At 48.9% G+C, this 24,946-nt stretch overlaps 1 protein-coding gene across 1 annotated transcript; it reads left to right on the top strand.

Annotated features, from left to right (window-relative positions):
- Window positions 1–548: 548 nt before the first annotated feature.
- ANKLE2 (ankyrin repeat and LEM domain containing 2) lies at window positions 549–23,642 on the top strand. The gene is made up of 13 exons (XM_026514627.4): window positions 549–760; window positions 6,644–7,117; window positions 10,232–10,438; window positions 11,599–11,792; window positions 11,874–12,062; window positions 14,430–14,552; window positions 16,051–16,117; window positions 16,887–17,059; window positions 18,516–18,622; window positions 19,523–19,713; window positions 20,144–20,792; window positions 21,457–21,588; window positions 21,980–23,642. The coding sequence occupies exons 1-13, from the start codon at window positions 574–576 to the stop codon at window positions 22,182–22,184; spliced, it is 2,898 nt and encodes a 965-aa protein (XP_026370412.1). The 5' UTR covers window positions 549–573; the 3' UTR covers window positions 22,185–23,642.
- Window positions 23,643–24,946: the final 1,304 nt, after the last annotated feature.

Genomic DNA, 24,946 nt, shown 5'->3' with positions numbered 1-24,946 from the left:
CAGGCCCCGCCCCCCCAGACCGCGCTCTCCGGACCCTCGTCCCCCAGACCCCGCTCTCCGGACCCTGCCCCCCCCGACTCCGGGACCCCCTACTGCCCGCCCCACCAGACTCCGCCCTCCGAACCCCCGCACCTCGCCTCCCGAACCCTGCCTCCAGGCCCCGCCCCCCGAACCTCGCCCTCCGGACCCCGGTCCCCCAACCTTCGCCCGACCCCCGAAACCCGCCTTCCAGACCGCCCCTCTCCCCGGCCCGCTCCGGGAGCCCCCTTTCGCAGCACGCCGCGGCGGTGGAGGCCGCCCGTCCCAGGACCCCGCGACTCGAGCTGCCCGCGCCACTGCCTGAAGGCGCGCTCGACCACCCCGCGCCGTCAGGGACTGGGGCCCCGGCCGCGCTCCCTTGCCGGGCCACCGGACACGGGGGCGAGCGCCCCGGCCCGCGCGTGCGGTCTCGGCCCCGCACCGGCCAGCCCGCTGTGCGGCGCCGGCAGGCAGCGGCGCGGGCAGCTCGGGCCGCGGGGTCCTGAGGCGGGCGGCGTCCTCCACAGCGGCGGCGGCGGCGGCCGGGCGGCGGCGATGCTGTGGCCGCGGCTGGCGGCGGCTGAGTGGGCGCCACTGGTGTGGGAGCTGCTGGGCGCCTCGGTGCTGCTCATCGCGGTGCGCTGGCTGGTGCGGCGGCTGGAGAAGCGGCCGCGGGGCCTGGGCCGGAGCGGGCCCCCAGCCCCGCCGCCCGGCGAGGCCACGAACTCGGCCTTAGACCCAGGTGAGGCCTGTCCGCCGGTGGGCCCGCGCCCCTCGCGTCGCCGTCGTGGGCCTCCTCCGCTCCCGTCGCCGGGCCTCGGCCCTCTCCTCGCCCCAGGCCCGTCGCTGCGCTGGGCCTCCTCTCCTTCCCTCCCTTCCCCCGGCCTCGGCCCCCCGCCCCTCCCCGGGTCCCCTCCCTTCCCCGGGCCTCGTCACCCTCGCCTCCCCGGGCCCGTCGCTGCGCTGGGCCTCCTCTCCTCCGCTCCCGTCGCCGGGCCTCGGTCCCCTCCCCGCCCCTCTCAGGCCTCGGTTTCCTCCCCTCCACGAGCCCGCTGCCGTCGCTACGCTGGGTTCCTCTCCCACCCACCCCACGTCGCCGGGGCTCGGCCCCCTCCTTCCCCCTCCCTGGGCCCGGGCTCCTCCTGTCCCCGGGCCCCCTCCCCTCCCCGGGCCTCGGTTTTCTCCCTTCCCTGGGCCGGTCGCTGCGCTGGGCCTCCTCTCCTCCCCTCCCGTCGCCGCCGGGCCTCGCCCCCCGCCCTCTCCGGCCCGAATCTGGGGTTCTGGGGAAAGACCCAGAGTAAGACTCTGGAGTCTTCAACACACCGACGGTGGGAAAGCTGGGAGCTCCGGTGGCTTGTCTCTGGGCAGTTTTCGTTAGGATCCTAGTGTGACCAAGGCGCCCTTCTGCGGGGTCCCGCCGTCTGTGCTCGTCTCCTTCGTGGCCTTGCTCCCCTGTCCTGTGCTGCAGCAGTGGGCTCGCCGGATCCTGCGCGCCCTGCATGCCTTCGGGGCCCTTCTCGTTCACGTGTAGTTCGCTTTCTTGCGCGAAAGTTTGGGTTCTTTCCGCAGCATAAACGATAGTTCCTCAAAGACTCTGAAAGGAGGGCGAATTTTAGTAGCAGAAAGTAAAGTTGATGAGCCCACCATGGAATCTCAGGGCTAACAGGGCCCATAGGGATGACTTCCTTCTCTTGTCCTGGCTGAGAGCGCAGGAGGGAGGCAGAGGCCAGCTGGGAATGCGGGCCTCCGGACACCAGGTCCACCTGTCCCCTATCCTCTTGGTTGATGCTTGTTTTACCTTCTCTCATCCCCTTAAAGTTTCAGCTGGCATTTTAAAAAAGATTTTATTTATTCATTTGATAGAGCACAAGCAGTGGGAGCTGCAGATAGAGGGAGAATGAGAAGCAGGCTCCCCGCCAAGCAGGGAGCCCAACTAAGGACTTGAACCCAGGACCCCGAGATCATGACCTGAGCTGAAGGAAGATGCTTAACCACTGAGCCACCCATGCGCCCCCTTAGGTGGCATCTTGAGTACATAGCGTGCCGACTTGTCCAGTTACAGTCAGCCTTGTACCAAGTAACTGTCCAACACCAAGACTACAGATTCCCCAGATGCTAAAGCTAAATGATGTGTGTGTCCATTAGGGCATGGGACTAAGAGATTAGGGTTTGGAGTGTCTTTTTTTAATGAAAAATTTCCTTTTTAGTTTTTAATTTTCTATTTTGAAGTCATTTTAGACTTATAAAAAATTACAAAAAAGAGTATGAGTCAAATACACACATATGAAAAGATGCTCAACGTTTCCAGCCAATAGTGAAATATAAATTAAACCTAAAATGAGATATTACACCCATTAAAATGGCTAAAATGAAAATACCACAAGATGCTGGTGGAAATGCTGAGAAAACGGTCTCTTATTTATCGCTGGTGGAAACAATAAAGGCTCACCCACTCTGAAACCAGTCTGGCAGTTGCTCAAAAACGTAACTGTGCACTGCTTTCCTGGGCATTTATCCTAGAAAAATGCAAAGTTACTTCTACACAAAAACCCGTAAGTGGGTGCTTACAACTAGTTGTAACTGTAGTGTCCAAACACTGGAAGCAGCCCAAATGTCTCCTGAGGGCTGAATGGCCAAACGGACTGATCTGTGATCATATTCACACCATAGAGTGCTGCCCAGGTGTGAAAAGGAAGGAAGTGCTGGTGGGTCTCTAGGGCATTACGCTGAATGAAAAAAGCCAATCTGAGAAGGTTTGTAGTGTATGATTCCATTTATAGTAACATTCTTAAAAAAATTACAGCGATAGAGAACAAATTAGTGGTTGCCAGGGTTTGGGGACAGTGGAGGAGGTTGGGGGTAAGGGGGTAAGGGGACAGCAGATCTTTGTTACGGTCGAACAGTTGAACGGTTTATTTTGAATTTATACGTGTGGTGGATGGTCGTGGAATTCCATACGAAGACAGCAGAATGATGCAGGCCGTGGCGAAGCTTGGCCCCTGTCCATTTCCTGATGCGCTACAGCGTTTAAGATGTCACCAGTGAGGGACGCCACGGACTGTCCATAGTGTTTTTCAACTTGAGTTTATAATTTTTTCGAAATATAAAGTTAGATCCAGTATACCATTCACTTAGATTCCCTGATGTTAGCGTCTTACATCATCACTCTAAGTAGGACAGCCTGGAAGTGTTCGTTATTCACCTTGCAGACCTGACTGGGTTTCCTGTATTGTCATCTTTCTCTGTGTCTCGGTCAGTCAGGGTCGGGCAGATACTTCGGATTCTAGTCCAAGGTTCAGCAAACCACATCCTGTCAGACAAACCCAGCCCCCTCCTATTTTTGTAAAGTCTTACTGGATTTATAGCTGTTCTTGAGTGTTGGAGAGAGCTTATGGCTCCCAAGCCTCAAACCTAGCCTGAGGCCCTTTACAGAAGTTTGCTGACTCCTGTTCTGGCCTCCCCCGCCCCTTGCTCGTAGCTCCCTTTTGTCACCCGGATTTCCTTAGCCACTGTCTCTAATTATTTACTGATTTACTGATTCCTAGAGTAGGCATAAAGTAGCTTCAGAATCGCTGACCGGTAGAGTGCATAGCCACGTACTGTTTCTCATTTACTAGGTTAGTTCTGTCCCACCCGTTATGTTTCTAATTTGTATTCCACTTGGGGGGCCTTCCCCCATCTTTTTGTTTATTGTTTTTTAGTATGTGGATCACAGACCCGTTTCTTAAAGTCAGAACACATGAAATGCTACTCAGTGTTGCCCTCCCCTGGGCTGGCCCTCTATCCATTCTTCCTATCCAGTTTCCACCGTCTGCCCCACGTACCCAAGCGCGTTAGTTTCTGCTTCATTCTTCATTTTGTACACATGAGCAAATACTTGTATATTGTATTACGAATATTAATTACAGTGTTATCGTTTTTATTCAAATTGACTTTCTAGCATATTCTGTGATCTGCAAGGTTAATAAGCCTGGGTTAGTAACCAGAACTGACACTTAGGATAATTTGTCAGTGTCAAACACAGCAGCGCAGAGTTGACATGTATTATTTGGTCTAATTTTCATTGCAGCCTAAGAAGGAGAGCTGTTATTACGTCCATTTTATAGATAAGGAAACGGGCTTAGAGTTTGCATAACTTGTCCAAGGTCACATGGTTAGTGCTGTGACGTAATGTAATTGTTCTGTTTAGTGCTTGCTTGGCTGCAAAGACAAAACCCCTTAAGACTAGCCCAGGTTAGAAAGATAGCTTTAGAGCAAAGACACGGGAGTGTTACGAAAGCTGGACTTTCGTGGGAATGGATGCAACTGTATTTGGAGCGTCTCTCCCACCTGTCCCGACCCCTTGGGTGTGGCTCTTACCCTGTGCCTTTCATGCCAGTTCCTATCACTGAGCTGCCTCTGTTGCTCAGGTACCAGGGGAATCTGCTTAGGTACGCTCCCCGGGTAGAATCCTGTGGTCAGTAGGCCGCCTCCTTCAAGTTCTTTGGCAGTTTTTTGGGACTGTGCAGTATCCCCTTTGCAAATAAGTAACAGCCATTTTTGAAACCTTGGAGTTAGGTGGGGAGAGGTGGCATTAAAAGTTAAAAAAACAGGGGCGCCTGGGTGGCACAGCGGTTAAGCGTCTGCCTTCGGCTCAGAGCGTGATCCCGGCGTTCTGGGATCGAGCCCCACATCAGGCTCCTCCACTGGGAGCCTGCTTCTTCCTCTCCCACCCCCCCTGCTTGTGTTCCCTCTCTCGCTGGCTGTCTCTATCTCTGTCGAATAAATAAATAAAATCTTTAAAAAAAAAAAAAGTTAAAAAAACAAAACAAAACACAGGGGCGCCTGGGAGGCTCAGTCCATTGAGCTCTGGCTCTTGATCTCAGCTCTGGCTGAGATCTCAGGGTCATGAGTTCAAGCCCTGCATTGAGCTCCGTGCTGGGTGTGGAGCCTACTTAAAAAATACATACATACATACATACATACATACATACACAGAAATAGGGTAAGGTAATGAAGTCCTTGCTTGTAGTCATCATCCAGCTACAACAGATATTAATATTTTGTGAATCTTATATTTGTCACTGCCCCCCTTTTTGCTTTTCTGCTAGAGTAATTCTTTATTTTTTCAAAAGATTTATTTCTTTATTTTAAAGGGAGAGAGAGAAGCTCAGGCAGACTCCCGCTGACCACAGGGCTTGATCTCACGACCCCAAGATCGTAACCTGAGCCGAAGTCAAGACTCAGACACTTACCCAACTGAGCCACCCAGGCACCCCTAGAGTAATTTAAAGTTAATCTTGAATGTTCCATCATTTCACCTGAAAATACCTCTTAAAACTCTCGACTCCTTGGTTTCATTGATACATTTCTGTGTGCAATTCTTTCTTCATCCCTTCTAGGAGAAACTCCTAGAAAAAGAGAAACTCTTTTTCTCTCCTGTTTTTTAATCCTTTGTGTTTGTTCCTTGTTATACCTGGTGTATTATTGGTGTTATAATCACCATCTTTGTGCTTATGAATCTCAGATCTGTTACCCGCTCGGAACTTGTAAATCTTGGACTTGAAAATTGAAATGCCCAGTTAGTGGCAGTAAGGTGTTTCTGATGCTACAGTGCCTAAGTCTCCCTCTGTCTATCTCTAGTATTCTCTGTCTCAGGTGGAGTCACTCCTAGGCATCTAGACTGGAGATCTGGATGTTACTCTAGGCTGACTGCACTCCCTCAAACCCCTCCCATGGCATCCTATCCATCTGTCCTTAAGACCTCCAGTTCTAATCTGAGCCCTCATGTCCAGCCCCGTTATGACAGCACTAGTCAGTGCCCCCTTACTACTTACCTTCTTCCCAATTCTTGCTAACCACGCTTAAACCTGTAATGCATAGGTTTAACTGCTCTTTCTCCAAAGGTATTGATTAAAGCTCTTACTCTAGCTCAGATCCGCTTGTTGGGTAGGTGTGTAACTTGAACGAGTTATTTAGTGTCTCTGTGATCTGGGTTCTTCATCTGTGAAGTGGGAGTGAACAGTAGTGATAACCTGCCGCACGGAAAAATCCTAGTGCGTTTACACTAGAGCCAGGCACTTGGAAAGACCCCCAAAATGTTAAACGTTAGCTCCTTGCTCTTAGTGTTAGCAGAGTGATTGCCAGAGCTATCTTTGTGACTCCTCTGGTTAAACCTTTGCGTAATTTCCCTTTATTTATGGAATAGAGTACAAATATATCTGTAGGATTTATTTCTGGAGTTGGGTGTTTGGTAGCTGTTGTTCACTTGCCCTCTTCCTTGGGTTTGTTCCACATTACACTCCAGCAACGCATGAGTGTGCCTATTTCCCCACTGTGCTTACCTTCCTAGAATGTTTGTGTGAATGTATCACGTAATAGTACCAGGTTCTAACATTCTTGTCGAGGTGAACCAGAAACTGCTTGTTTTAATTTTGTTTAGATTATTAGCAATTTGGAAACCAAGAACTTCAGAAAGTTCTCATAGAGGGCTGATAGACTACCAAAAATACGGAGTGACACTGGATTGAAATGAGACTGAAGCCAGCTTTTTTTGCTACTGCTGTGTGGTTTGTTTTGTTTTGTTTTTTAATAGGAAAAGATGTACTTATAACCATCAGATTGATTTCTGTTGTCTTGGGCCTAGGTGAAATGACAATGGATGCCATCTTGGCACGACTGAAACTCCTGAATCCCGATGACCTTAGAGAAGAAATTGTGAAAGCCGGATTGAAATGTGGACCCATTACATCAACTACCAGGTTCATTTTTGAGAAAAAATTGGCTCAGGCTTTATTAGAGCACGGAAGAACACTGCCTTCACATCCTCCCGGCCTCGACACCTCAGGTGCCACCACTCTAAGCCAGGGTGCACAAAGGATTTTGAAGTCTGCTGTAGGGAGCCAGGCCGAGCCGGTCGGCTTGTCTGAAGACAGAGATTTTGGTTATAGCGTGGGCTTGAATCCTCCAGAGGAAGAGGTCGTGACGTCTAAGACCTGCTCCGTGCCCTTCAGTGCTGCCACTGGAGTCAGTGGCCACAAAGCCGTGGCCAGGGCCTCTACAGAGCCGCCTCTGTACTATGGGGTGTGCCCGGCGTACGAGGACACCCCAGCGAGAAATGGTAATGTTACAAGCACCTGGTGTTTCTTACACAGGTGGTCTGTGGACAGCAGGGGAAGGTGATTTTGAAAATCTCAGACCACAGAGAAGAAAATAATTTAATCACCATAATTTCACCACCCCAAGTGAACCATTGTTAGCATTTTTATGTAGAACTCTGCTGAATTATTTGTAAATGTATATGTGAATTTTTAAAAATGAAGAAAATTGGGTTCTGTGAGACATGCTTCACTTACAAATAGATTTTGGCTAGCTGCCATTTGCTGATTAATTATTTCCCTTTTTTTTTTCCCCAATAGAATCTGAACACCTTTTATGTAACTAATGCAGCTATAAGTACTTTTGAACATCAAAGAGTTACAATTTTTTAAAAAGATTTTATTTATTTGAGAGAGAGAGTGAATGAGTGAGCCTGTGTGAGCGAGCGTGAGCTGGGGGGGAGGGACAGAGGTACCCCAAAGAATTGCAATTTTAAACAAAACTAAAGTAGATTTAGCACTGGAAAGAATTAATGAAAGCCTGATGTTGATTAGAATTCGGCAATTACAGGCTGTCATTATTGTGATATTTGTGGTGGTACCCTGAAATAGGTGATTTGTTAGACATATTATGTACCATGAGTAGAATGGAATATTATTCAACTGTAAGAATTTTTTAGGGGTGCCTGGGTGCCTCAATTGGTTAAATGTCTGCCTTCAGCTTCGGTCATGATCCCGGGGTCCTGGGATTGAGCCTCGAGTCAGGCTCCCTGCTCTGTGGGGAGTCTTCTTTTCCTTCTCCCTCTGCCCCTCCCCTTTGTGCACGCATTCTCTCTCTCTCACTCTCAAATGTTTAAAAAAAAAAAGTTTTTTTAAAGAAGATTTAGTGACACTAGAAATGGTCATGATGCAATTTCTAATTTTTATTATAAAAGTTGCTTTTTGTAAAAAAAAAAAATATTTACATGTTTTACATTTACAACTTACATAAAACATAAATTACATATATAGTATATAAAGTAAAAGTGAAATGTCTTTCCTCCTCTCCACCCAAATCTTACTCGAATTAACCACTTTATAACTGCTTTTATGCATCATTCCTGACCCTCCTATATTTTATTTATATATATATATATATATATGAATTCAGATTTTTGTTTTTAATATATTTTCATTTAAATTTAACAGATCTATATATAAAAATGTGCCTTATGTTTATTTTCATAAAAATGGTAAGTAGAAGTGTTGGGTCAAAAGGAATGCATTTTTGGGGGGGGCACCTGGGTAGCTTAGTCGTTGAACATCTGCCTTCAGCTCAAGTTGTGGTGCCGGGGTCCTCCGCTGGGAGCCTGCTTGTTCCTCTCCTGCTCCCCCTGCTTGTGTTCCCTCTCTCGCTGGCTGTCTCTCTTTCTCTGTCAAATAAATAAATGAAATCTTAAAAAAAAAAAAGAAAAGGAATGCATTTTTAAAACGTTGAAGGCCACTGCCCTCCAAAAGGCATTAGCATTCACTGTGTTTGAGAGAGTGACTTTTCCAGTCTGTACAGTACTGAACCCAACGTTTTAGGTCTATAAAAGGGAAGGCGGGTGTCTTGTTTCCGCTCTTGTCAGCCATGCTGCATGTTCTGGAGCTTCCCTCTGTATCTTTTGAATAACAGAGACCTCTGTCTTGTTGTAGGTGGGTTCCTTTTTTATATGGTTGTGGTTTAATTGGGTGCGTCTTTTGGTCATATCTGTTGACCATTTTTATTGGGCAGTGGACGTTATTCTGTTATATTGCTTAAAAAAATTTTCTCCCCTTAAAAAATTTTTTTTCCTCCCCATCTGTCATTTGTATTTTATGTATTTATGAGAGTCTCTTATGGATTTGATTATGAGAGTTCCCCTACCTAACTTTAATATTTTTTTGTAATTGGAACTTTCTTTTCCTTAATGTAGTCTTGGTTTCTTGGCATGTTTAGAAAGGCATTCCCCACCCAAAATTATGTTTAAAATTATTTTCTTAACATTCTTTGCTAATACAGTCATAATTTTTAACTTGCTTTTATTATTTTTATTTAGAGCATTGATCCAGGAATTTCGTTTTTCAGTATGATATAGTATCCTTAGATATAAAGTTAACACATGTGAAAAAAAAAAAAAAGTTAACACATGTGTACAAATATACATCTTTATATCCATGCCCATACATACGATCAAGCTTATTGTGTTCTTTTGACTTGCTAAGGCCCTTTTTCTTCAAGATTAAAAATCTGAAATATTGGGGTACCTGGTTGTCTCAGTCGGTGGAGTGTGCAACTTTTGACTTCGGGGTTGTGAGTTTGAGCCCCATATTGGGTGTAGAGCTTACTTAAAAATAAAGTCTTTAATGTATGCTCAGTGGGTTAAGCGTCTGGCTTCGGTTCAGGTCATGATCCCAGAGTCCAGGGATCAAGCCCCGCACAGGGCTCTCTGCTCAGCGGGGAGCCTGGTTCTCCCTCTCCCTCTACCTGCGGTTCTCCCTGCTTGTGATCTCTCTCTGTCAAATGAATAAATAAAATCTTTAAGAAACCCACTTTTTATTAATTTTTAAAAATATTTTATTTATTAGAGAGAGAGAGAGTGCAAGTGGAAGGTGGGGCAGAGGGAGAGGGAGAAGCAGGCTCCCAGCTAAGCAGGAAGCATGGTGCGGGGCTCGATCCCAGGACCCTGGGATCATGACCTGAGCCGAAGACAGACGCTTCACTGACTGAGCCACCCAGGCACCCCCCCCCAAATCTTTAAGAAAAAAATCTGAAGTATTAATATGAGAGAAAAATGAGACAACTGGGTAGCAGTTGTTTATTATGAAACCCATGGGGGCGCCTGGGCGGCTCAGTCGGTGAAGCGTCTGCCTTCGGCTCAGGTCATGATCCCGGGGTCCTGGGATCGAGCCCCGCATTGGGCTCCCTGCTTAGCGGGGAGCTTGCTTCTCCTTCTCCCTCTGCCTGCTGCTCTGCCTGCTTGTGCTCTCTCTCTCTTTCAAATAAATAAATAAATAAAATCTTAAAAAAAAAAAGAAAAAAAGAAACCCATGGTCTTCAGGTATGAACTAAAGGTGTGAAGTGACAGTGACTCTGGTTACTCCTGTCTAATTTTCCTGTTACTTTTCCCATGCAGAAAAGATTCATGTTTATGAAGACAAAAAGGAAGCATTGCAGGCTGTCAAAATGATCAAAGGATCTCGATTTAAAGCTTTTTCAAGTAGAGAAGATGCTGAGAAATTTGCCAGAGGAATTTGTGATTATTTCCCTTCTCCAAGCAAAGCCTCTTTACCACTTTCTCCTGTGAAAATAGCACCGCTCTTCAGCAGTGGTGGACTGAAAGGTAATGTTATAGGGGCTCACTTCTTGGTGTTACTGTCAGGTGGGCCCCAGGGGTTTGCGCTCTCTTCCCCATGTATTGTAATTGGTTTTCTCCTTGAGAGAAGGCAAGTCTGCTGGGAAGTAGAGAGCTAAGGCCCGGGCGTGGAGAATGGGTCAGTCACCTGGTCTGGGAATGACCCTGAGGAGAGAGGCAGTGGGACACTGAGTGGGCCGGGCATCTGCTCCAGGCCTTGAAACTGACAAGGCCAAGGGAGAAGCAGCTGAGGGGCCCTTGTATTCTCCTCCCTTTGTTTCCCTTGCTCCCTGCTGCCCCTGGGACTCAGGGGCTTTGTTAGATGCTGAGACTTGTCTGCTTCCCGCCTGAAGCTACACCTGCTTCTGGGGCTGTGCCACCTGCTTTGATCCAGACAACCCTGCAAAGTTGAGCTCCCCTGCAGGCCCTGTCCAGTCAGAGACCTGACCATACCCGCTCTGGCTCCAAACCAGGGTCTTGTGAGAGGTCTTTTCAGTCGGCACGGTGCACAACCCCAGCAGCCTCTAACTTCTGCCTAGCCTCCATCTTGTCCCCTCTAGGCGCTCACAGTCGTCCAGTTTCCCAGGCCGGCTGGGGCTCCCGGGAAAGGCACCTTTTCCTTGTGGACATAAGGCCTTCCGTCAAAAGCCCCATCTGCCTGCTTTCCTCTGTTTCCTTACTCGGCCTTACACAGGTGCTGCTTAGAGGGGAACCAGAGTGGTTTTGAACGGTTTGCAGTTTGTGAAAATACTCCTCTAGAGATTGCTTTCAGACATTCTAGGTGGTTGTGATTAAACAACAAAATCACTTTTGGCTCACTCTGCCTTAATGGAAACGCTCTGTGTGCTTGGAAGTTCTTGTGTGGTTGCTGCTGGTGTGCCCTTATCCCTCCTCACACAGCCTTCCACAGCCTGAGTCCAGTCAGGTCCTTTTGTTCTTGGACTCACGCCGTAGGGATGTTTGTGCCACGTTGTTGGCTAGGACATACGCCCTTCTGCTGTTCATGCTAATTGATTCTTACTTGTTACTCCCAACTAGGTTGTAAGCTTCTGTGGGAGAGATTTTTGTTGCCCTCAGTGTAGCACACAGTGGGTGGGTGATGAGAACATGTTTGTGAAGTGTTCTTAAATTCTGTCTCTTAATGACAGACGGCTTATACCCATCTGAGTCAGAAACGATAAACAGAGAACGAGCAAACAGTTATAAAACCCCCCGTACTCAAGATCTCACTGCCAAACTTCGAAAAGCTGTGGAGAAGGGAGAGGAAGAGACCTTTTCTGATCTCACCTGGAGTAACCCCCGGTATCTGATTGGTTCCGGGGACAATCCAACCATCGTGCAGGTAAGCCTGCTTCCAGGATTATTAGCATCAAGAGACTGTGGTTGACAAAAGTGGAGCTCAGAATCTGCAGTTTTCTTTCAGGAAGGGTGTAGGTACAACGTTATGCATGTTGCTGCCAGAGAGAATCAAGCTTCTATCTGCCAGCTGACTCTGGAGACTCTGGAAAACCCTGAGTTTATGCGGCTCATGTACCCAGACGATGACGCGAGCATGCTGCGGCAGCGCATCTGTTACATCGTTGACCTGTACCTGAACACCCCTGACAGAGTGGTGAGTGCGCCTCGGGACGGGGCTGGCCAGCGCCACACGAGATTTGGGTCTGCATCCCACTGCTCGTGGAGAGGAGACGCACGTTCGTTGAGCTCAGCTAGCTTAGAAAGGGGTGGATGACGGGATCCACTCACACCCGAGCGTTCTGCCGCACCACGCACGGTGCCCCTGAGTCCCAGCTGTGTGCAAGGACGGGTCCCTCCGGGCCTTTTTCCAAAGCGGCCTGAGCTGGGCTTTGATGGGAGGAGGAGCCAATGTCAAAATCTAAAGAGAGAAGAAAGTAAAAGGGTTTTGGTGCCTTTTATTCTAAGATTCTATGTATTATCATTTTTTTCCCCCACTTAATATCAGGAATATTTCCTGCGGAGTTTGACATTTCAAAGGGTTGGTTTTTAATGGTGCATAGGCTTACATAAGAATTCTTAAAATAGAAGAATTTTACATATTTATAGAAGGCAGAACCCAGTGATAGCCTAGAGCCAAGAATTGTAAGCTCTGAGCAAGCCTAGGAGTTTGAAAACTTGTGGTTGGCAGGAAAGGGAGTAACAGAAGCTTGTTGGAGTGGGGCGTGGCTTACTCTTTCATGACACGTGTCGAATGTGACACACTGAACTCCAGAATTGCAAAGCAAGGATAACTTCTAAATTAACAAGAGAGAAAAGGTGGAATAAAGATAAATTTGGCCATGCTAGCACAATTATAGAAGGAAATAAAAGATTAAACAATGATTATATGAAAGCAACAGTAAGTATAAAATAAGACAGAAGGAGCAAAATCAGAGCAATGTCTGTTAAAACGAAGGGTGAACAGAGTCAATAAAGAAGGTTCCTGACTTGATTAGTACAATAAAGAAGGTTCCTGACTTGAAAAATATAACAGAGAAGTGCGTGCCCTACAGAAAATACAGCTTTTCTTAATGTCTATGCAGTATTCACAGAAAATGTGCATATGCACGTCCACAGGGAACACTTAATACATTCTTGAAATTAGATGTTATAGGCCATCTTTGGCCATAACTAAGAGTAGGAGCCTGTTTAAGTGTTGGCCACACATATTTGGATTATTGAGAAAGCACAGGAGCACAACAGAGACCAGCATGGTGAGAAGCAGGGCTGGGTCAGCCAGCAGTGTCGGGAGAACCCAGAGCCTGTGTCTGTGCAGGGACAGCAGTTCCCGGCAGGAATGACGAGAGAGGCTGCGGTCGAGTTTGCAGATTTTGGAGCAGGTTAGACGTCCATACAAACGTATGGACGTTATGTGGTGTGAGAGAGAGGAGCGGCCAGAAGGAAGCAGAGGTGTTGAGGTCCCTTTGAGGTTGGATGCTCTGAATGAGTGGAAACATCGACCCCTGATCTCCAAAGACCATCCATCATTCTCCCACCTCTGCAGGCCGGCAGGGGAGATCAGGCTATTAATAGAGCTTGGGCCACAGAGCTGGAGTTGTCTCAGGTAGAACATGAATCACAGTCCTAATTCGGAGAACGCACTAGGGCAGATCAGCAAAGGACAGCCTGTTTTTATAAATAAAGCTTCATTGGAACACAGCATTGCTCATTCTCACTGTTTACTTTCTGGCCGTCAGTTGAGAAGGTTTGCCAACCTGGACAAAAGGGCAGGATGCAGTTAGAGACGCTGCTGTAGGCAAATGTCCAGACTTGTCCAGGTTCACGTGGGAAGTTGTATGAAATGGTGAGATGGTCCTAGAGGGTGTGGAGCAGGGGATGGGAGCTACCTTGAGGGTATTTGCTCACACAAGATCAGTTGGGTCACCTAGTGGGAGACAGACGAGCTGGCAGTGTGAGTGCAGGAGCAAGGCCCATGAGGAGTCTTGGTAGCTTGGGCAAGAAACCAAGGGGATGGCAGTGTGGCATACAGAGGGCAGAGATGACCTGCCAGGGACTTCAGAGCTGGGATCCGCCATCCTTGGTAATCATAGGTGGACTGCACGGCCATGTTTCTAGCTCTGGTGGCTGTGAGTGGGTTCTGTTTTACATGTGCTGCATTTGAACCGGTGGTCATTCAAGTGAGGGTACCGAGAGGGGATTTGCTGTGTAGCTCTTGGGCTCTGGGATGCTGTTACCCTAAGGCCCACTGATCTTTAGGCCTTAGTCGAAGGTATCTGGGGAGGGATGCCACTGAGGGCAAGTCAGAGCATTGACAAGCATCTTGGGGTCAGGAGTGGAGAGTTTCATTTACTGGGTATTAGCCACTAGAGAGAGTTTTCTTCGGGTACAGACCAAGGTCATAGACTTTGTTTTATTCTGGGTGTTGCCTCCATCTGTTTATTTCACCTTTTTTTTTAAAAACATGAAACGTGTTTTTATGAAACAAACATAAAGAAGTATTCTTTCTCTGCACCTTTCTCAGGGCTATGACACGCCGTTGCACTTTGCTTGTAAGTTTGGGAATGCAGATGTGGTCAATGTACTTTCTTCACACCCTTTGATTGTAAAAAACCCAAGGAATAAATATGATAAAACACCTGAAGATGTAAGTATTTATTAAAATGCTATTACTGTAGTGTTAGACATGAAAATATGTGAAATTATGGTCTTGATCATAGTTACTGTGAAGTCACATGCACCGTGAAGAAGACACATCTGTAGACTCAGGAGGAATGAACCACCCATGTTTGCTGATTTTATTTTCCTGAATCCAGTGATTATTTTTTCTCAGCAGCTCATGGTTTTTTATCAGGTTCTCTCTGTGCATACCTCAGTTGACAGGAAACTGGAGAACGAAGGATGTGGTGGTGATGGTGGTGATGGTGTTGGTGGTGGTGATGGTGAGGATGGTGATGATGGTGGTGAGGATGGTGATGGTGAGAATGGTGGTGATGGTGAAGGGGTGGTGGTGAGGTTGATGGTAGTGATGAGGATGATGGTGTTGGTGATGGTGGTGAGGATCATGGTGCTGAAAGCAGCTCAGTTCATTATGTACCAGACGCTGTCCTGAGCCCCTCCCAGGTATTCTCAGCTGACCCATACAAGTCTTGTCAGCATTGATATTGGCAGTGGAGCAAAATGTGGCTCAGAGAGGGCAGAGGTACGTCTGTGCCTGCGAGGTGGGAGGGAAGTGGACCTGGCCAGAACTCAGATGGGTGATTTGTCCTGGGTGTTGGAGCTGTGGGCCTGCGGACCTGGACCAGGACCTGGCGTAGTTGCTGTGGTTACATAGAGAGTGCACTTGCTATGGAAACCGTAGAATACACAAAAGATAAAGTTCACCATTCTGCAACTCAGAAATTACCATTATTTTTCACGTAGCTGACTCAACTTTTTGTGTGCCTGGGTGTGCCTGTTTCTTCAGTCTAGAGTGGTATTTGGTGACTGGTGTTCTTAAAGCATTTGCCGTTCCTCACAGTCAGTTATACGTTTTAAAAAAGAGTTGCACTGCTTACAGGGTTTCACCTCCTTAGTTGGTTTCTCTCACAGGCTGGCAGGAGATGGTAATTTTGTGGCTCCTTTCTTATTTGAAGATGACTTTTTTTATTCCAGCAAAGATGTTCTTGTCACTACAGTTCTGTAAGGAAGAAAGTTGACTCCTGCAGTAGCAAGAATAAAACACTGTGTTGCGTGCTAAATAGGAATTCTGTTTTAATCCAGCCAAACAACCGCAACAGACAGGCCCCCAGCATTGGAGCACACGGAGCTGGAAATTACAAGCGTCTCTGCCTGTGTCTGCCCTGACTGATAGTGCCTTTCCTGGCAGAAAACTAGAACGTGCAGGGTAGCACGAAGAAAGACAATAAAATTCACCCACGGAGTTTGTTCTTGTCCTGACCCCTTCAGCTCTTACAGAACATTTTGGAAGAAAGATTGTACTGTTCAACACATGTATTTTGATTGTGGGCTTCATGAAATTATCAGCATTAGGACACTATCCTTGTTTTGTTAATCTTAAAACTTGCTTTTATAAAATTATTTTAATGATAAAATGTGACACATTAAGATATAGACTGTTCACATACTGTGTTTTTTTTAAATAGGTCATTTGTGAAAGAAGCAGAAATAAGTCTGTGGAACTGAAGGAGCAGATTAGAGAGTACTTAAAGGGTAAGGTGGGCCTGGCGCTTGGAGTGTGAGGACTGCCAGTGGGAAGGCCCTGGGCTGCCTAAGCCTGGCCTTACATCGCGGGAGCAAGCTCCCCTCTCAGGCGGACAGCCCTTCTCAGGGTGATCTGCTTCCTGAACCCCCAGCTCACATGCCACGTGTTGTCATAAAATCCCTCCTTTGGTGCCTTGAACTTGTCTGGGAGACGGCAAGTTGTCGTTTGACTGTTGTTCATGGCATCACCCTGTAATCCCTGCAGGTATCGCACATGGCAGGTCCCTCTGGTCCCTGCTCCCCAAGCACAGCCTGCCTGCACATTGGCAGAGCGGAGGGTGGGAGGAGCTCTTTGGTCTGGCGGTTGGTTGGCTTGTCAGTAGCTCCCTGTCAGCCCTTCCGTGTGCTGCCTTCTGCCCCACGGCCTATCTCTCCTTTAACAGTTCTCAGGCTCCCACGTATGTTAATCTTGGTCACACAGGTCCTGCCTCTCAGTCTGTTTAGTACTTGGGGGTAAAGAAGGGTGTTTGCTGCTCTCCTTCCTTCCTTCCTTTTACTTTTCCAGCGGAGGAAGAATGTGGGGCTAGTTAAGCAAGTCTGGCAAAAACTGGCCTCTCACCCAGAACCTCCGGTGCCAGAGCTTCTGCAGCCTTTTCATCACTGGATCGCATGCAAAGCCCCTGCTATTTCTCGGGCTGTTTACCAGATGGCTGACACAGCCGCTGAGGTGAGGGCCTGCCCAAGCAAGTGCCTTACCTGGGGTGTCTCCTCCTCCCAGGCCACTACTACGTGCCACTCCTGAGAGCCGAGGACACATCGTCTCCAGTGATTGGGGAGTTGTGGTCCTCAGACCAGACGACCGAGACCTCTCACATCGGCCATGGTGGAGGCGGCCCCAGAGACCCTGTGCTGACCTTGCGAGCCTTTGCAGGGCCCCTGAGCCCGTCCAAGGTAAGTTACTGTAGAAGCTTCTGGAACCAGCTCCTGGCTGTCCCCACCAGAAGTCCTGAGTACTCCAGCTCTTGCTTTGTGTTTGGTCTTGAGACCGGGACTCGTGGAATCCCAGTGAGTTGGTGATGAGGTTTGAGAACGTCTGCTGGAGAAACAAGAGTGTCTTGACCCTGTTCCTCTCTGGTCAGCCGGGGTGGGTGTGGTGGTGCGCCCACACTTGAGAGAAGCGAAGTTTACCTGGGCTAACCCGCCATCATCACCTGGTTCTTCTGTCCATATCAGTGGCCCTTCTCGTGGCACATGCCGGTCTTGCTGGGCTCTCCATTCCCACATTCCTGGATGTGTATTGTCACTAGGAAACTTCGATGTACAAACTGAAGGTCACCGTCTGGGCTGAAGTGTTTCATACGCTGTGTGTCATCTTTCTTGTTAAAGATTTTAAAGGGGTGCCTGGCTGGTTTGGTTGGTGGAACGTGTGACTCTTGATCTCGAGCTTGTAAGTTCGGGCCCTGTGTTGGGTGTGGAGATTATTTAAAAATAAAATCTATTTTTATTTTATTTTATTTATTTATTTATTTGCCAGAGAGAGAGACAGCCAGTGAGAGAGGGAACACAAGCAGGGGGAGTGGGAGGGGAAGAAGCAGGCTCCCAGCGGAGCAGGGAACCTGATGCGGGGCTCGATCTCAGAACCCCGGGACCACGCCCCGAGCCGAAGGCAGACGCCTAATGACTGAGCCACCCAGGAGCCCCTTAAAAATAAAATCTAAAAAAAAAAACAAAACACCTAACATGATCTACTGTTCATAACAGAATTTAAAAGTAATAGTTATTTTTTAAAGATTTATTTATTTGAGAGCAAGAGAACCAGGGGGAGGGAGGGGTAGAGGGAGAGTGAGAATCTCAAGCAGACTCCCCAGTGAACGAGGGGCCTGAGACAGGCCTCGATCCCACAACCCCGAGACCATGATCTGAGCCAAAACCAAGAGTCAGATGCTTAACGAACTGTGCCACCCAGGCGCCCCAGTGTTAGTAATTTTAAATAATTAGTTACTTGCTGTTATGGAAGTGTCTCCAAAAACAGGTGTTATCAGTCAGGGTTAGATTTGGTTGCATAAAACAAAACTCTAATATGGTGACATAAAAACGTAAACCTGCATTTTCCTCTTGTGTGATGGGAAAGTGACTTGAGGCCGTCAGTGTGGCAGCTCTGACCCTCACAGCCCAGCCGGGGCCACTGGAAAGGAGCAGGGCTGCTCCCCTGTGGAGCCTTGCCAGAGCCCCTTCGTGCCACTGTCATCACGTGGCCCTGAGGTCGGTCCAGCTACCACACGGGAGGGCATGTTGCCCAGGTACGTGAGGAGGAAGAGGGATGCTGGGAGGCACTCAGCCGGCTCTGTGGTGCTGTTGGCTCCTGTGACTTGGGTGCAGAGCACAGCTCAGTACGTTTTCTCCTCAGGCAGAAGATTTTCGCAGACTCTGGAAAACGCCACCTCGAGAGAAAGCAGGCTTCTTTCACAATGTCAGGAAGACGGATCCAGAAAGAGGCATCGAGAGGGTGGGAAGGTACTGGCTGGCTTAGTGTGAAGGGACAGGAGCTGAGTGGCAATGTCGTTTTGTACGCTGCATGCTTTTATGTTGGTTGAGTTCAGAAACCAGTTACAGCTGCAACATTACCATTCCTGAAAAGTGTTTGTGGGGTTGGGGTGGGGGGATGTGAAGCCTTTTGACTGCAATCTGATTCCGGCGAACGTGGCACACACGTGCCCGCCATAGTGGTCCCTCTCCAGGCAGAGACCAATGGGCAGGGCGTCCAGGGCGTGGCAGTGTTTTGTATCATGGGCCAGACGGTGGGTGTCTTCTTGGCAGTAAAGCAGGAAATAAAACACAAGAGGCGGGTGTCGCTAGAAGCTACCAGTAAAAAGTCCCTGAAAAGTGTTTTTTCCATAGTCAAGAATCTAAATTACAGTGTAATCAAATAAAGCTACGTTGAATTGTTTTAGAACTTTTTCTCAAAATACACACCTAGTTTCAGGTTTACAGCTTGAACTTGACAAGGACTTCCAAATTTTTATGTGCCTGAGCAAAACCAGAATCCTCTCCAACTTTATACGGTTGTTTTAAGGAAATGAGAAGGCCGGTCTGTTCATGGGGTTTCATGTCTGACCTGCTGCCCCTGTAGCTTCTGGTGCGAGTGGAGCGGTCGAAGCCCCCTTCTCTCGCCAGGACTTTAGTGCGTTCAGTGCGACGGCCCATGACAGAAACACGGCTTAGTCTTGTCCTACTTGAGAAAACGCAAAGTACTATTTTAGCCCCAGATTTACAATAAAATAATAATCATAACCAAGATTACAGGCATTGTTTGGCACTTCCAGCGTAAAGTGGCTGTTTTCTGTGTAGTCAGTTCTGTGAGTTTGGGTTTTTACACTTTGTTTTCCGACTGATGGATTGTACTTACTCTTGCAGGGAGCTGGCTCATGAGCTGGGGTATCCCTGGGTCGAATACTGGGACTTTCTGGGCTGTTTTGTTGATCTGTCTTCCCAGGAGGGTCTGCAAAAACTAGAAGAATATCTCACTCACCAGGAAGCAGGCAAAAAGGCCCAACAGGACTCAGGAGAAAATGAGGCCTGTCGTCAGGAGAACCCCTCTGCCTTTGGTAAGGACACGCAGACGTCTGTAGGTTCTCGGGACTCGGACCCTGTCCTGTGGCCGCAGACCGAGAAGTGCGTCCGTGTGAAGAGCTGACGGCCCCTGTCGCTCATGTTCTCAGCCCCCGCTGTCCTAGCAGGTTGGATGGGAGGTGTCAGCCACTGTCACATCCCATGTGGGCCTGCCCTTGGCCGCGGCTTCCTTCTCACTTTCCTGCCTCTGAAGGTGGGGTGCTGGACGCTGTTGTTTCTGTGTGCAGGGTCCGGCCTGGCTTTTCCTCAGGGGCAGCGCAGGCCTGTGTCTGGGAGTCTGAGGAGGTGGGTCTGGAGGAGAGGGCGGTTTGGTGCTGGTCCTGGGGACTTGCCGCTGTACCGCGTGATCCCTCGTGGGCCATGTCCCCCACACCTCTGAAGAGCTGCTCTCTCTCTCCCCGGTAGGCCGTGCTCGTAAGTGCAGCAATTCCATCTCTGTGAGGGCGTTTCTGGATGAAGACGATGACTTGAGCTTGGAAGAGATTAAAAATCGGCAGAACACAGCTCGAAACAACACCCAGCCCACAATTAGCGCTTTTGGGGATGCGAAGTGTGACATCCTTCCCTTGGAGCAGGAGACCAACCTTATAGAAGCCGCCACGCTGCCCAGGCCCCACAGCAGCAAGAATGGGTTCTGTAGTCCCCTGAGCGGCGGCCGAACCCTGGGCAGGAAGAAGCCAGAGGCCCCGAGCGCGGGGGAGGCTCTCCTCTCGCCAGTCTCAGGCTTGACAGTCGAGTTTGATAAACTGAATTTGCAAGATCTAGGAAGTAACTTTTCTAAGACACCAAATAAAAACATGAAAACTAGAGACAAGAAGAGCTTGACATCAAGAATGGATGCCGTCGAGAGTGACTTGTTAGAGCTGCCTGCTGCTGACACAGTTACAAATAACCAAACCAGGACAGAAAGTGAAATGTCGGCCGAAATGGCTAAAATACGTCTGGGTCCCCACGCTCCCGTGCAAGAGGCTCAGCAGCGCTGTGGTTCCTTGTCCTCAGAGCGCTCAGGGGTCCCCGCTGCGAAGGAGCCTGTCCAGAGGCTCTTCCTTTTTGGGTATGAGTGGGGCGTGTGCGCATACCTGAGGCCATGGGAGTGAATGTGGCGTGTGCCTGATGCTGTGGGCGGCCGTGGGGGTGGACATGTGCTCACGTGGTACCTCCCTGGTGTTCTTCACCCTTCTCTCTACCCACAACTTGGTTGGCCGTGTTTTTCCGGCTCCCATCTCTTCCATGAGTTGGTAGCTCTTGGTGCTCTGTTGCGATCATCCACGTTGCTGGGAGACGTCTTCTCCTTTCCAGCTCAACCCCATGTCTTGTGCTCCTCCCTGGGGAGGTAGTCCTCCCCAGAAGGACTGGAACTGTATCAAGAACTCAGTGTGTTTTAGCAAAAAAGACCATCTTGGGGTAATCTTAGCCTCCCAGGGGACGGGCCTTCTGGGTCAGCCTTCTGGTCAGTGACCCTGGAGGTAGAGATACTCGGTATTGGGTCCACCACATTCCCTGTGGGACAGTGCGTCCTGTCTGCCACCGTGCCCTCTGTCCCTCACGGCCCGCATCGCGGCCCCGACAGCTGACACGTGCGGTTGCAGAGACGGACCAGCAGCTCCATGCCTCTGTCGGCCCTCCTGCTCCTGTGCTGGGCTCCTGAGTGGTGGTGTGGGAAGTGCTTTTAATCATGAGCATTTCTGCTTTTTCTTTCCTTTTTCCCTGCCTCGTAGAGAGGAGCCGTCAAAACTGGATCGGGATGTTCTGGCAGCTCTGGAGTGTACAGTTGTGGACCCTCAGCAGTACCCAGCCGTCCACAGATGGAAGAGCGCCGTCCTGTGCTACTCCCCCTCGGACAGACAGAGGTCAGTGGCCTGCGGATAACCTGTCTTACACAGGGCTCGTTGGTAGCTGGCGTCCGGATGGTCCGGTTGCGATTGCCATGTGTTCATGCAGTGGTTCACCTGGAACACAGGTTAGCCGGGCTGACGCAGCTCCTGACATGGCCGTGGCTGGCTGACCCTGCCCAGACGGGAGGTGTCCAGTCGGGTGGAAAGCAGAAGGGGTGCTGCTGACAAGGTGGGGGTGCAGGGTGGAAGCAGCCGGGAACCCTGGTCAGGGCCACACGGGACTCGTGTGGAAAATCGTGGGTTCTGAGGTTCGCAGCACCTCTTCTGGAAACATGTGGTCCGCCAGGGCTTGGGTGCAGGGTCCGTATCACCGGCGGTGCTGACAGACCTTTCTCGGTTTCCTCAGTTGGCCAAGTCCTGCGCTGAAAGGGAAGCCGGAGTCTCAGCAGCCGGATCTTGGTTGTCCCCACAGCTGCAGCCCAGGGAGAAGCCCCGGGAAGCCCGGGCCCACACCCCACTCCCCGGGCCTGGGCAGCCCTGGGCGCTATAGCCCCGCAAGCGGGGGCCACATCCGCAGAATGGCGCGGCTGGCCCAGCTCACAGCCTTGTAGGGTGCCTCGTCGTCGTCTTCGTTTTTAAAGGAGGAAGGCTAGTGTGTTTATTGCTAAAATTCTACCAAAAAGAACATATTCTGATTAATTTATTAGTCCTCATTTTGAGAGTAAAAGATTTTTAGAAAATGCAAATGTTTTGTATAAAATTTAGTTTTCTGGTGTTTTGGGAGAAGTTGATGGAAGCAAGTCCAGTTACAGACTTTCTGACAATTGTCAGTGTGTAACGACGTGGACGTCAGTGTGTCATTCCCAAGCATAGGACACCATTCCCAATCTGTGTGTGTCAGAAACGCGGGTGAACGCTGGAGCTGGGGCTGCCAGTACCTGCTCTCGCGTCAGCTCCAGGCCTGCAGAAAAGATGAGTTGCGTGCCGTCTTCCTGTTCCGGGAAGGGTCTCTGACGTTAGTTCCTGATAGAAAATCTTTGTTGTGCCGGTCGGTCCCAGTGGGTTAGACCAATTGATGAGATGGATGTCTGGGAGTAAATGAACCTGGAAGATGACTTGAGTCATTACAAACATTTAACCAGAAGATAAAACTAGCTTTTCTCTGGGACTAAATCCTCTGGTCTGTGGGAGCTCTGGGAGTGGTCCCAGCACGTGGCAGACCAGCAGCCGTAGGAGCCTGCACTGCAGTTACTTCGTTTGGTTCCGGGGTTGTGCCAATAAAATGATCTGTAAGCTCTCCGGTTTTGAAGTTTATTGCGTATTTCCAGATCACTGCTGGTGGATTTCCTTTATAGGAGAGGGTCGCGATTTAGTACGGCAACTAGAGGGTTATTTTTGGGTCCTGGTCAGTTACCTTACTGCATTTATTTTAGCTTCCCCTTGGCCGTGACCTGCTGGGGGGCGTCTGCCTGGAGCATGGGGGTCTCCTTAGAACCACTGCCGTGACTGATACCCAGAATTACACACCTGGGTTGAGGGCTGACTTCTCTGCGGGGTACGTGACTGCTCACACACTGGTGGTGTTCCGTGAACATTTCCAGTGTTTGATCCAAAATGGAAAGCTCTACCAAGTTTTGCTAAATTCAGTGCCTTTTGTAAATCATTTTTTATTTTCCTGAAACCTGCTTTTTGCGAATATACAGTGATACTAAGTAGGTGTGAGATTTTTGTTGTTTATAAAAATTCTGAATTGGAACTTGTGTTTAAAAAAAAAAGCTTATTTCTTTCGTGTGCTAACAAGAGACAGGTCAGGAATATTGGAATCAAGATTTGGATTTTAAAATTTAAAAGGTAGTTACACAGGGCATTTTCACTTGTGTAACAATCTAGATATAACACAGAAAAATACAGTCTATTCTAAAAGCCAGTGGCATTTATAAAAGGCATCTTTGTTCTTAAGAAATAGAATACAGATAGTACATTCACAGCGATGATCTGTTTTCTGTAAAATCCTCTTCTGTATGTTGTTGTAAATATTCAGATGGAAATTAAAAGTGTTTCTGTCCAAATTTTGGAGACCTTAGTTCTTGTTTTCTGAAGGTTTAGGTTATCTTTGCCTATTTCTCCATTTCTTTTTATAAGGTGGCCCTGGCCGCAGTGAATGCATTATCATGTGTCTTAAGGTGATTTTGCTTTCTATTTTAAGATACTTAATGAAATAAATTATTATTAAAACCATGTGGTAATAATTCTAAGCTTTCAGAAGGACTGCTGTCATGGGCGCCTAGGCAAAATGCCGTTTTTAGTAAAATCTTTAGTAGTAGTGTAATGAAACAATATGTTAACCTGATAGTGGTGAATTTGCTGCTTTTTGGGCCCTTTCGTTCCTAACGTGGTTGTGAAAAACTTGAACTTTCAGTTAAGCTAGCACAATTCATAATTGCCTTGGAAACGAGAAACTTTTCTTGTGACGTTAACAACTGGCGTGTAACTTCTTCAGTTCAGAAGAGGTGATGGGGACCCCTCTGCCACAGTGGGGTGGTGCTGTGGTGCCAGCCACGGGGGACACAGGGAAGTCCCATGGTCGTTGCCTGGGGACAGTCACCGCCAAGGTGTTGTAGAATGAGTGCCCACCCCGTGGGGCAAGTGTTGTTTTGCAGCCATCTTGGGAGCCTCCCGGTGAGAGCTGAACCTGGTGCCCGTATGCAGAGGGCGGGGAGAGACCAAATAAAGGGCCAGGCCACTCCAGTGTTGGAGGTGGCAGGTGTAATCCGCAGAAGAACTTTCGCACGAGGCTCGTCTTGGGTGGCAAAATGAATAGATCCCTGTATCCAGCCTCCCAGTCTGAAGAATTTATATAGAAGCCCTACCTGGCTCAGCCCCACATCACCATCTCAAGGCCATGTCCTTGGAGCAGCCTCTGGGACGGGACAGGTGAGCGGAATCCACACCAAGGATGGGAGGCCGTGACGAGCTCACGGGTCAACGGGCAGGCACATCTTTCTGAAGACCTTCCTCCTGAACAGCAAGGACCACAGACAGATCTCTTGAGTAATTCTGGGATGTTTCCAGCAACATCACAGCTTTCAGAGGGAACGGCGGTCTGTGGGATTACTGCCTTGACAGACTGTGGCTTCAGATGTCATCACTCACTGCCCTGTTGCCAGAGCGGGGTCTGCCCACGGGGCTCATCAAGGCACGCACTTTTCTTGTCTTACGCTGACGTTTTGCATTTGTGCACAAAACCCGTAAGGATTTTCTGATTTACAGATTGCGCTTATGATCCTTTCCTGACGGTCTCAGAAGAAAATATTCTGGAATAAACAGCACAGCACAAGAGGAGCCAGCTGCCGTCTTCCCACTGATGTCAGTT

This window comes from Ursus arctos, unplaced genomic scaffold, assembly GCF_023065955.2.
Source record: "Ursus arctos isolate Adak ecotype North America unplaced genomic scaffold, UrsArc2.0 scaffold_34, whole genome shotgun sequence".
In the NCBI taxonomy this organism is placed as follows: Eukaryota; Metazoa; Chordata; class Mammalia; order Carnivora; family Ursidae; genus Ursus; species Ursus arctos.
The sequence above is the reverse complement of the archived record's forward strand: the minus strand, read 5'-3'. Positions and strand labels throughout refer to the sequence as shown.

What these genes read in the sequence shown, in the direction of transcription:
- ANKLE2 (XM_026514627.4), top strand. Translation starts at nt 574, where the DNA reads ATGCTGTGGCCGCGGCTGGCGGCGGCTGAGTGGGCGCCACTGGTGTGG. An exon ending in GAACTCGGCCTTAGACCCAG is followed by an intron (nt 761 to 6,643) that starts GTGAGGCCTGTC and finishes TCTTGGGCCTAG; the next exon opens with GTGAAATGACAATGGATGCC. An exon ending in TGAACACCCCTGACAGAGTG is followed by an intron (nt 12,063 to 14,429) that starts GTGAGTGCGCCT and finishes CACCTTTCTCAG; the next exon opens with GGCTATGACACGCCGTTGCA.